Source organism: Neoarius graeffei, chromosome 2 (genome assembly GCF_027579695.1).
Source record: "Neoarius graeffei isolate fNeoGra1 chromosome 2, fNeoGra1.pri, whole genome shotgun sequence".
Classification (NCBI taxonomy): Eukaryota; Metazoa; Chordata; class Actinopteri; order Siluriformes; family Ariidae; genus Neoarius; species Neoarius graeffei.
In genome coordinates this window covers 98,696,911-98,709,735 of record NC_083570.1, presented here as the reverse complement: position 1 = coordinate 98,709,735, position 12,825 = coordinate 98,696,911, and the positions used below count along the sequence as shown (strand labels likewise).

Genomic DNA, 12,825 nt, shown 5'->3' with positions numbered 1-12,825 from the left:
TGGGGAAGGTATGCCAACGTGTATGGGAGCTCAAACAGGAGATCATCTCGTTTTTGGAGCTGCATGGGAATTCCGACGACTTTCCTGAGCTGAGTGACGCAGCTTGGCTTTGTGATTTCGCTTTTGCTGTGGACATACTGACTCACATGAATGACCTGAACGTGAAGCTACAAGAGAAAGAGCAGTTTGTTCATGAAATGCACCGAAACGTCATAGCCTTCAAAACCAAGCTTGATTTACAGTGGGGCAAAAAAGTATTTAGTCAGTCACCAATTGTGCAAGTTCTCCCACTTAAAAAGATGAGAGAGGCCTGTAATTTTCATCATAGGTATACCTCAACTATGAGAGACAGAATGAGAAAAAAAATCCAGAAAATCACATTGTCTGATTTTTAAAGAATTTATTTGCAAATTATGGTGAAAAATAAGTATTTGGTCAATAACAAAAGTTCACCTCAATACTTTGTTATATACCTTTTGTTGGCAATGACAGAGGTCAAACGTTTTCTGTAAGTCTTCACAAGGTTTTCACACACTGTTGCTGGTATTTTGGCCCATTCCTCCATGCAGATCTCCTCTAGAGCAATGATGTTTTGGGGCTGTTGCTGGGCAACACGGACTTTCAACTCCCTCCAAAGATTTTCTATGGGGTTGAGATCTGGAGACTGGCTAGGCCACTCCAGGACCTTGAAATGCTTCTTACGAAGCCACTCCTTTGTTGCCCGGGCGGTGTGTTTGGGATCATTGTCATGCTGAAAGACCCAGCCATGTTTCATCTTCAATGCCCTTGCTGATGGAAGGAGGTTTTCACTCAGAATCTCATGATACATGGCCCATTCATTCTTTCCTTTACACGGATCAGTCGTCCTGGTCCCTTTGCAGAAAAACAGCCCCAAAGCATGATGTTTCCACCCCCATGCTTCACAGTAGGTATGGTGTTCTTTGGATGCAACTCAGCATTCTTTCTCCTCCAAACACGACAAGTTGAGTTTTTACCAAAAAGTTCTATTTTGGTTTCATCTGATCATATGACATTCTCCCAATCTTCTTCTGGATCATCCAAATGCTCTCTAGCAAACTTCAGACGGGCCTGGACACGTACTGGCTTAAGCAGGGGACACGTCTGGCACTGCGGGATTTGAGTCCCTGGCGGCGTAGTGTGTTACTGATGGTAGCCTTTGTTACTTTGGTCCCAGCTCTCTGCAGGTCATTCACTAGGTCCCCCTGTGTGGTTCTGGGATTTTTGCTCACCGTTCTTGTGATCATTTTGACCCCACGGGGTGAGATCTTGCGTGGAGCCCCAGATCGAGGGAGATTATCAGTGGTCTTGTATGTCTTCCATTTTCTAATAATTGCTCCCACAGTTGATTTCTTCACACCAAGCTGCTTACCTATTGCAGATTCAGTCTTCCCAGCCTGGTGCAGGTCTACAATTTTGTTTCTGGTGTCCTTTGACAGCTCTTTGGTCTTGGCCATAGTGGAGTTTGGAGTGTGACTGTTTGAGGTTGTGGACAGGTGTCTTTTATACTGATAACGAGTTCAAACAGGTGCCATTAATACAGGTAACGAGTGGAGGACAGAGGAGCCTCTTAAAGAAGTTGTTACAGGTCTGTGAGAGCCAGAAATCTTGCTTGTTTGTAGGTGACCAAATACTTATTTTACAGAGGAATTTACCAATTAATTCATTAAAAATCCTACAATGTGATTTCCTGGATTCTTTCCCCCCATTCTGTCTCTCATAGTTGAAGTGTACCTATGATGAAAATTACAGGCCTCTCTCATCTTTTTAAGTGGGAGAACTTGCACAATTGGTGGCTGACTAAATACTTTTTTGCCCCACTGTATCTAGTTACTTGTGTTTAGGAAATTTAACGTATCGGTATAAATCTAAGTGTATCGGATTTTAACTAAAGCGACTAAGCGTATGGGCAGGCAGAGCAAGCGTATCGGGCCCGACACTCTAAAACGCTTTGGGGAAAACCATGCATCTCATTCTGCTTCTGGAAGGTGGATGCGATTCTGAGGTGTAAAAATGCTGAAGACTTTGCTGTGTTGATGATTAAATGACCCGGATACCGGAACTCCTTGACATTTTTAATATTTACACCATTCACGGATAACAATCTTCTGATCTTTGATTGGTCTCTGTCTTGGTATACGACATTCATAACCCAAATCTTGTGAAGGTATTGTCATATATATTTAAAATCTATCTCATCTCTTCTATACGCTCAGCAAATATTGCCACATCATCTGCATATAGCCTAGGTCACAACCGGCCGTACGTGCTCCTACGGCCGGTCTACGTACAAAAAATGCAAGAAACGCACGGAGGACGCGCGTGTGATGTGCTGATTTTCGAGCCGTAGACCGGCCGCAGAGGTTCTTTGTCACGTCAAACAAACTCTACGGGCGCTTACGGTTTTTTCAGGTTGCAAGATAAACTTACGGCCAATGTGCGCCTTTCTCCACGAACAAAAAAAACGCAGCGATTTGGGAAACACCAAAAATCGCACGGCCAAAAAAATCGTACGTCCGGTTGTGACCTAGGCTTATGATGGCTCTCTCTCTCTTCACTGTTTCAGATGGGTTAAAACTCAGAGAAGGAACTTCACTGTGCTGTAATGTATATGTGACAAATAAAGGCTTCTAATTCTAAAAACCTAATCAGAAATGTTCTGTAACCGTTTGATTTTTACCGGCGACAAAATCCACGAATCAACAGACTTCACTTTTAAGAAGTATAAATAAATCCCACTCGGCTAGATAACGCATACGCGGTACTGACACGGATACTAGTAAACAATGGCAGTTGTCATAGCAACATGATTATTGCTATCTAAAAAATAAATCAATTTTCTCAGCGAATAAAAACAAACAAAAAGCATGTCACATAAAAATACAAGGAAATTTTAATTTTTTTTGGGGAAAAAAACTGAGTAGAAAGGGATGGAGTGTTTATAGGCAGCAGAAGGGTATGGGTGCGCTCACTGTTTCCGTGCATGTGATCACTGTTTCAATGATCTGGCTTATTTCTACACCCGAATGCTTGACACTCGGGTATCTTCAGGGTTCTTTACAACAATTTAAAAGCGATATATCCACTAGATCTCAGCCTCGGTATGTCACGTGACAATCTTGGATCCTCTCGTGTAATTTGTACTCGGAGCGCAATATTTGAACCTTGGAGAGAGTGAGAGCGACGCAAGCACCCAGGGACGTTGTTTTTCTTTTAAAATAAAGTCTGTACGCAGTATACAGTTACAAATATGAACAACACTCTAATATGCCTCATATGGACATTATCTGTATAAATAGGTTTATTTTTTGGGTTTTGTTTGGCTTTAAAGGGGCCCGATGAGGCATCCGTTCTGAAAGGGAGCTGTCGGATTTTAGAAAAATAGATTAAAGGATATGGGACATGAAACAAATGCACGCTATATCAGTTTCTTTCCATTAAAAATATGAATTAATTGCATCAACAAATACAAAATCATCTATACTAAGTAACTTTAAAAACGCACAATGGAATTCAACACGATATCACTTTAGATCCATGCATATATTTGAAATTTATGATATTGTATGTAATGCACACACATCTTGAAACATCAATAAAGGACATTTATTGTCAAACTCAAAAATTAATTCACAATAAAAAAATTCAAAGTGACAGTTGGTCCATGTTCGGACCGTCATGCTGGAGATTCTGGGTCTGTGTCGTCCAGGGGTCTCAGCAGCAGTGACTGAGGGTGTCAGGAATCTGTCACGGAGGTGAGCTAGCCTGATGTGCTGATCCTGAACTGGCGTCGTGACTCGAGGCTGACCAGGGCGTGGACGATCCCTGGTGCTCCCTGTCTGTCTGTAACGCTGACTCAAACGGGAAATGGTCGAATGATGAACACCGAAGTGCCGGGCGACCTCTGTCTGTGTACTTCCGGCACGCAACATCCCGATGGCCTGTTCACGTTGATTTTGGCTTAGGCGTGGCATCTTCAATAATGACAATTTTCCCATCATTTCCCCCGGGTATTTATAGGCAAGATTGTGTGTGTACAGTGTATGCACAATTTGTTTGAAAATTAAAGCCTGTCCATGTCATTGACTACCCGAGTCATATTGTACGTTATTGAGTACAATAAATTCTGATTTGAGCACAGATTTGGAACTTATTCAGGCGGAACGAAGTTATTTTTCCATTGTGATATATTTCTTTTCTTCTTGAGATAAACTCAGCACGAATTCAGCAAGTTTTATCAATGTGCGTTTTTAAAGTTATTTAGTGTATTAAATTCAGCAAAATCGTTATATTCGTGATGATTATATGGCATTTCTGCTCGAGCTCCGATATGCATTTTCTACAACCGGAAGAGCCGCTGTCACGTGATCATACGTCACAAAAACTTTCGGGCACAGCACAAGCGGGTAGATGAATGGAGAAGTGGATGACAAGAAAATTGTTTTTATAGTTTTTAAAGTACATTGGACATCATGGTGTATTGTGCTGCTTATGGTTGCAGTAATTCCAATGGGAAATGCCCTGGAGTAAGTTTTTTTGCATTCCCCAAGGACCCGAAGCTGAGGAAAGTGTGGGCTCACTACTGCCGTAGAAAAAACTTTGCACCTACTGTTTCCCACAAACTGTGTTCGGACCATTTCACAGAGGATTCTTTCAACTTTAATACTCAGGTACTGAACGAAATTAATTGCCAAGCCAAATTTAAGAGGCTACTTAAAGATGGAGCCGTTCCCAACGTCCCAATTCAGGAACAAGACGGCGGAGTGAAACCAGAAGTGCTACGGCCACCACGAGGTGCATTCGCTAAGCGACTGAAAGCCGAGGTCAGGATTAGTATTATAATTTTGGCTGTATCAATTATTGATTATCATAATTCTGACTCATTTACTCTTATATCTGTCCTTCTTTGTTTACATACCGAATCGAAGAGTTGTGGTGAAGTTGTAGAAGAGTTTTTTTTAAACTTTTATTTCATTTTATTATTCTATATTTTATTTCTACTATTGTTTAATTCTTATTATTTTTCTTCCCCATTTATTTTATGTAATTTTATCATCTATCGTTTACTGTTTTGCTTTTACTTCTGTAAATGGACTCTGGAAGCATTGTATCTCAATCAATCTCGAAAAATATCAGCAAAAAAAAAAAAAACAGCTTGCAACGGACTTTAGCTAGAGCTATGATGAACTTTCAATGTATGATACAAAAATAATACTTCTTTCGACAGATCATTAGCCTTTGAGCAGAATTGTTTTTAACTTACCAGGAAGTGTTATCCAGCCGACCGCTTTCAGTTTCATGGGGACTGAATGAACTCTCAGAATCATCTGACCCGTCAGAGTAAAGACAAGATCCATGTTCATGTGAATTTCCAGCTATCGGTTCGAATTGATAGGGTCTAACTTCACATCTCTGTGAAACATCGGGAATGTCACTGTCGATGGTGTCCATTTCGGTAACCCGTTTACATTAGATTCCCAAGCGCTGGCTCCTTGGAAAGTTTTTGTGACGTCACGGGTCACGTGACCACCTAGCTAATTAACAAATCCTTGTTTTACGCTGATGTATAAAAAAACTTGAATAATGTGATGATTTTCACATTTTTGACGCCCTGGAGTGATTTAGATGGCATTTCTTATGTCCTTTATACATAATTATACCCAGAAAAAAATCCATGTCCCATATCCTTTAAGGGCTCCCTCAGTGGGACAAACCATTTTTTTGGTCTCGGTGTGGTTATGCTTACCAGTCTTGGGCTGGCTGACAGGAGGCTACCTTTCTTCAGCAGCTCAGACAGCAAAGGCGAAGGTGGGGGCGTGGCTTTCTGATTTGGGAGCTTCTTCTGTGGAGATTCGTCGATCAGAGCACCCAGGCTTCCGTCCTTATGCACTTGGCCAGCTGACTCAGAAACTGGCACGAACACCGGCACACCCTGCGCCTGACCAGAAGACAGAGTGATTGCGATTAGTAACCAGGTTAGAACTGCCACAAAGTCACGAGCGGACGTTTAGCCCCGACCTGTTCAACTCTGTGATCGGATTGGATTCTACCTACAGTATAAATATATTCTAAGTGTATAACACGGTACCTCATAAAACTCTAAAGAGAGCTTTAAATAAGATACGCAGAACCTTTATTTTTAAATTAATTTCTGAGTGGATAGTATCTCCATCCTTGACTCTTGTATGCTGCGTAAATGGGAATTTAAAAAATATATTTTTGAGAGTTAAAATCGACCGCAAAGTTGGCATTCGAGCCGCCCCGCTGAGCCAGCCAGCCCTGAGCGCGTGATGTCACAGCGGCAACCGGTTTTAAGTCCGAGGCCTTTTACGGCTATAGACCAAAGTCATATAAATAAAAATTTATGGTGAAAGTAATAAATCCTGTTCCCGACTTGCTCAACTAAGACTGATTTGACTTCATTGATTGTGGGTTGACTCTCATTAAAACAGGATGGGTGTTATAACTTATGCAACAGACATGTACATGCATGCATTTTCACTGATAAAACATAAAAGGCTTATTAAATAATCAGATGAACTGAGACGATCACATTCTGAAGCAAATTAAATAATCTTATACCACTAACTTAAACACACAATACAAGTTACATGTCTCATCTCATCTCATTATCTGTAGCCGCTTTATCCTGTTCTACAGGGTCGCAGGCAAGCTGGAGCCTATCCCAGCTGACTATGGGCGAAAGGCGGGGTACACCCTGGACAAGTCGCCAGGTCATCACAGGGCCGACACATAGACACAGACAACCATTCACACTCCCATTCACACCTACGCTCAATTTAGAGTCACCAGTTAACCTAACCTGCATGTCTTTGGACTGTGGGGGAAACCGGAGCACCCGGAGGAAACCCACGCGGACACGGGGAGAACATGCAAACTCCGCACAGAAAGGCCCTCGCCGGCCACGGGGCTCGAACCCGGACCTTCTTGCTGTGAGGCGACAGCGCTAACCACTACACCACCATGCCGCCCTCAAGTTACATGTATTAATCTAAAAAAGCAGGTAAACAACATGGTGTTTTTTTTATCCAAATGAGAGTCGGAGCTTACCCGTCTGTGTTCTTGCTTCTTGAAGGCCGATTGTTTTTGAAACAATCTGACTTTCATTTGTTCGTTCAGTTCTCCGTTTATTCACTTCTTCCATGTAAGGGCGAGATAGCAGCGATATCCAGTGGAGAAATCAGACGGCTGCTCCACTCATTCTCCATTTTCTCCATACTGAGTACTCCGCCATTACTGCTCGGCTCAGGCAATTACTAAAACCTGGGACGGGACGCCACCGGTTTTAGCAACAACCGCGGAAGGTCGCTGCCCGAGCGATAATATGTCCCGTCCCGTGTTTTACCAACAACTCTCGGCTCACACTCCGGGAGAACTGGTGCAACTGAACTTACTTTCCTTTCCTTGTAAAGAAAAAGTTTTCTTTTTCTTTAATTGTTGGTGCTGCACCCTCTTTCAATACGGGCTTATAGCCAACGCTCCTCAACAGATCAGAGGTCTCGTACGAGTCTTCAGTAAAATGTGCAGAGCAGAGGAGAAACCACTTCATAGGTGTCCAATGTGCCTGTGAACTTCTCGCAAAATGCGTCCAAATCTTTGCAGTTTGAACATTCTTGTCCATGAATGCAACATAAATCCACCTTCTGTCGTGTTGCTGCACCCTCCAGCAACACATCTGCGTGGCATGGCGATAAATTAGCTCAAAATGGAGGATAGGAGTTGCAGGTAGCTCTGTGGTTTAGTATAGCGGAAATGGCGATGAGACCGATAGCCTTCCTGCTGTGACGTTATGGACGTCAAGGTCGTTCACTCAGACCGCTACCTGTATAAATCACTTTAATCGTAAAAATTACTTTATTAGATTTATTGTTAACGCTTAAAACTATTCCTGTGCCATTCTTGAGGTCTCAAGGCATTTATAAACAAAAGTGAGGCCATGGTTCTGCGTATCTCCTTTAAAGAGGGGCATGGACTCACCATAGGACTGGGACAGGACTCGTCCGTCATTGGCTGAGGGGTGTCAGGCTGTGGGAGATCCATGGTGGGTGAACTGGCCCCTAGCGGAGAGCGGACAGTGATGCTTGGGTGTCTCTTCGTGTTTTTCGCAGCTTGTCGTGCTGGAGACGTGAGGGGGAGGGGAAAAAAAACAAAACCAGGAAAACTAATTAAAAATGCATGACAGTTATTTCACTTTCATCACATCTTAACTTGCCATACTTCATGGTTAATTTAAAAAAAAAAAAAGTAATTTTAAACTGCTTTCCGAGTATAATTGCTGAAATCCTGCTCCTCGGACAGGACCTACCCTGATAGGCCGACTCTGTCGCTCTCCTCTTCTGCTCAGCCTCCTCCTCCTCCTGCTTCTTTTTTCTGTCAGATTCATTCACACACCATGAATGTGCGACACAATCAGTTTACACACCGAATACTCGAGCAAATTATTCCTACGGAAGACTTTCACCTCACACACTGCCAGGAGCAATGGTGTGGCGAGTCAGGAAGACATGTCAACTAAAAAGCTCTCCTTACTGCTCAATCTCTCCCCATAACTCCTCCAGTTTCGAGTCCATGTGTCCTGCCTGAATCAAATCCACCTCCTTCTTCAGCTTCCTACAAGCAACACACACAGTTCAGCTATTAACTAAAAAACAAACAAATCAACGACAAATCACTGCGATACTGTTAACACCGTGAAGTTGATTACTTTCCAATAACACTGTTCCCCTAAATGTTTTATTCCTTTTATACCACAGCTAACATCTCATCTCATTATCTGTAGCCGCTTTATCCTGTTCTACAGGGTCGCAGGCAAGCTGGAGCCTATCCCAGCTGACTACGGGCGAAAGGCGGGGTACACCCTGGACAAGTCGCCAGGTCATCACAGGGCTGACACATAGACACAGACAACCATTCACACTCACATTCACACCTACGCTCAATTTAGAGTCACCAGTTAACCTAACCTGCATGTCTTTGGACTGTGGGGGAAACCGGAGCACCCGGAGGAAACCCACGCGGACACGGGGAGAACATGCAAACTCCACACAGAAAGGCCCTCGCCGGCCATGGGGCTCGAACCCAGGACCTTCTTGCTGTGAGGCGACAGCGCTAACCACTACACCACCGTGCCGCCACAGCTAACATTTGATTTCTTTTTTTTTCTTTTTTTGCATGAAGAGCATTCAGACTTTTTATCCAATTATAGTTACTTTTAACATCGTGGACAAGTTAATTCCTGTTAGTATATTACGCTACAGCAGCTATAAACGGTCATCCCCTCTCACGCCTCTCTTCTTTTCTTTATTGTGTCCGAAAAAAAAAAAGTAGTAGGTGGGTATGGAATTTGCGGCAGCAAAGTCGTCGTGGCGCACCTAAGGCGCACTAATGCTGGGGCGTTTGGGGGCGTGCCCTCCCTGAGAAAAATTTGAAATTTACAAGCCTTCTGGCGCATTCTCAGCTAATAAATTACTAACCATTTCCCTGTAAAATACTGGCAAAATCTGTATGACATTTCCCTCCAGATGTCTGTGTGCTGTGTTTTCTCAGTCGCCCTCTGTAGTACGCAGCCTGGCTCTGTAACATAACTATATACGCTACGGTGTGGTGACATGGTCTGGCTCAGCCAATCAGAGAGCGAGAATCGATCAACAAATATGGCCTCGCTTCTGGCCATGACAGACCCGAATTGAAGACAATTTCGTGGTAAAGCAATTGGATTTGCAGCAATTTATGGGCAGTGGAGACGATATAAAAATCACCTGAATGTTGAAAGGCAAGGTTTTTTTTTTTTGGATCGAGTAGCCGGCGCAGACCGCCTGTGTAGGCGGAGAAAACTGCTGTTCGCCAGCGCTTGTGGATATCTCTGCTGAAGACTTGCCTGTGGCGGAAAACCTATTGACTGTTAAAGTGTTGACACTGTGGCGGCACGGTGGTGTAGTGGTTAGCGCTGTCACCTCACAGCAAGAAGGTCCGGGTTTGAGCCCCGTGGCCGGCGAGGGCCTTTCTGTGTGGAGTTTGCATGTTCTCCCCGTGTCCGCGTGGGTTTCCTCCGGGTGCTCCGGTTTCCCCCACAGTCCAAAGACATGCAGGTTAGGTTAACTGGTGACTCTAAATTGAGCGTAGGTGTGAATGTGAGTGTGAATGGTTGTCTGTGTCTATGTGTCAGCCCTGTGATGACCTGGCGACTTGTCCAGGGTGTACCCCGCCTTTCGCCTGTAGTCAGCTGGGATAGGCTCCAGCTCGCCTGCGACCCTGTAGAACAGGATAAAGCGGCTACAGATAATGAGATGAGATGAGTGTTGACACTGAAGACTCCTTCCATAATGTTAAAGGAGAACCAAAGGCAAATTTTTTATTATTTTCTTAAATATCGGAATGCATTTTTTATTGCTATTTTGTCGCTGCTATAGCAAGTTATGAGTGTTTGAAATATGCTCTGTAATATATCAGTCCGTATGTCAAAGCAATGGCCGTAAACGAGATTTGTTGAGACCTGTGCGAGACATCGTAGGACGGAAGTAAAAGGTACAGTGGAAATCAAAGTGACCAACATCTGCCAACGTTGTCAAAAGACGCGCGCGCCCTCTTTCGAATGCTGATGTAATCAAGCCGGAAGTTTCCCGTGTCCAAAATCGCTCCCTGCTCACTATAGAGCACTATATAGTGCAGACGCCATTTTGTAGCGCTGTCCGAAACCTTAGTGAGGATTATGTGGGAAAGGCGCTCAGTGTAACATGTATTTATTATTTTGAAAACCCACCAGCCGCCTGATCTGGCACGTTTTAATTGTGCGACAGTAATGACGTAAATACCAGCGCGACGGACTCGTCCTTATCCTGTCGTCTTTCCAACTCTTCTCTACTCCACGTTGGTTCGAAGTCGTATGGAATAATCTCCATCACTGATGAAGCTGGCAAATCTCTAAATTAATCTAAATTGGAATGATATGGCGATCTGGCCGCTGTGTAAACAGTTTTCAAAATGGCGGCGCTGACACTTCACGTTTCGAAGTCTCGCACAAGTCTCGTGAAGATCGCGTGGATAAGCGACGCCTGCCGTGGACCAAACGAACTACATTCAACATGGCTAAAAACCGAAAAGGCTGATAAGTGTAATATAATATGCCAATACGAGTCACGATATAAAGTTAATAAAACTGAAAACAAAATTGAATAACACGTTAATTAAGAAATAAAGTAAGTTTAAAAATGACTTCAGTTCCCCTTTAAATAAATTCCTCCTTTCAGGAAACGTTGCCATATTGGCAATGAGACAACAGGGCTCAACATTAATAGGAGTCCGACTGTCCGGGACAACCAAATGTTTAATCTGGAGAAGTCAAATCCGCATCTACCTGTCGGACAGGACGAGCTGAATATTTGTTGAAACTCACCATTTTTATAATAATTATTCCAGAGTTACATCAATAAAATTCCAACCAAACCACAGTTCAATCCCCTCAGTGATCCGGCCGTGTTATTGTTTACGAAATTGCGGGGAAACCGAGTGCAGCAGGTGCGCCTGTAAAAATAACCACATCGTAATATCTAATTATAGATTATTAGACTCACTGAAAATCACATACCATCAAATACCTCAAGAAAATAAATATCTGTTGTGACTCTTCATTTCATTCGGACATTCATTGTATTTTCCTTTTGCATGGTTTACGCTAACCATCACAAACGTGGTAAAATATATCGGGGGAATTTTCCGACAGTGCCGAACTCACTTATGGTTTTGTTTTCGTTCACAACATGATTCTGTCACTCTTATCACGTCCAACTCGTTTTCATTTCTTTAAATTAATTTATACTTATACAAGATTTAACTTTATTTCCTCCAGAAGCTTTGAATTTGGGTGAGTCTAACTCTTAAAACTGCAGATCAGGGAATGGGCTAGAACACACACACACCATAATTGGGCACTGGATAGTTTCTGTTTATTCAGGCCTTTCAATTACATAATTTGGGCTACACCCTGTATTTCTGAATTTGGGCTTTTCTGCATGCGTGAAGTGCTGTTTTCCCAGCGCTCTGTGTTTAAACCTGCTGCTGCTTTTTTAGCTACAAAGTTATGAATAAATAAAGAAATCTATGAATGTTATTTTTACCTTTATTGCAAAATGTCTACAGCATTAATCCCTCTTGATGTACATGACAAAAATAATTAGAATACAGTTAGTGAGTGTTTAAAAGATGTGTTGGGGCCTGAAGGAGAGCCTGGAGGAGAGGAGCCTGGGAATGAAAAAGCAAGTTCTGCACTGTTGCCGTCAAAAAGACGAACCTGTCGCAGACCTGCGACACAAAAGCGTTTTTCAGTCCCATCACAAGAACCGGCAGCGCAATTCACAGCATGTAGTCGGGTAAAAGATCTTCGTTTAAATGAAAGGCCGGTGTCTGAGACGATCATCAACAAGAGGACCAAGCTCCAAGTCACTCCTTCCACCCACACTTACACGACTGTGAGGATTTAAGATGCAAGCTGCATCTTAAATACACGCAGTTGTGCCCTGAATAGCTCTCTTTTATTCAGTCTTTTACCTGATTTAAATCGTGACGCTAGGTATCAGAGAGATATTGCAGTTGAGGTCAGATAATGAAGGATATAGGACTATTTTTAGGTTTTTAAATGATGCAGGAATTATTAGGGGAATTTAGCACAATAGGGTCGTAAACATTCTGGTTCACACTCCAGTCCAGAAGGTGGCGGTAATGCACCTAAAAGCTGTTTGCCAACTGCCATAAAAGAAGCTTTCCCTAATGTGGAAATCCCGCTCTGGTCAT

General features: G+C 43.0%; 1 protein-coding gene across 6 annotated transcripts in view; it reads right to left on the bottom strand.

Moving 5' to 3' along the window:
• Positions 1 to 12,825, bottom strand: part of brd8b (bromodomain containing 8b) — a 94,182-nt gene that overhangs the window by 57,639 nt on the left and 23,718 nt on the right. For 5 of the 6 annotated variants that reach the window (XM_060915258.1, XM_060915262.1, XM_060915260.1 and 2 more), the window contains exons 6-9: positions 8,569 to 8,649; positions 8,345 to 8,430; positions 8,017 to 8,156; positions 5,765 to 5,956 (exon numbers count right to left, since the gene is read on the bottom strand). In XM_060915258.1, coding sequence (XP_060771241.1) covers positions 5,765 to 5,956; positions 8,017 to 8,156; positions 8,345 to 8,430; positions 8,569 to 8,649 — 499 coding nt within the window. The remainder of the gene's footprint in view (positions 1 to 5,764; positions 5,957 to 8,016; positions 8,157 to 8,344; positions 8,431 to 8,568; positions 8,650 to 12,825) is intronic. The other variant, XM_060915261.1, reaches the window with a different exon arrangement.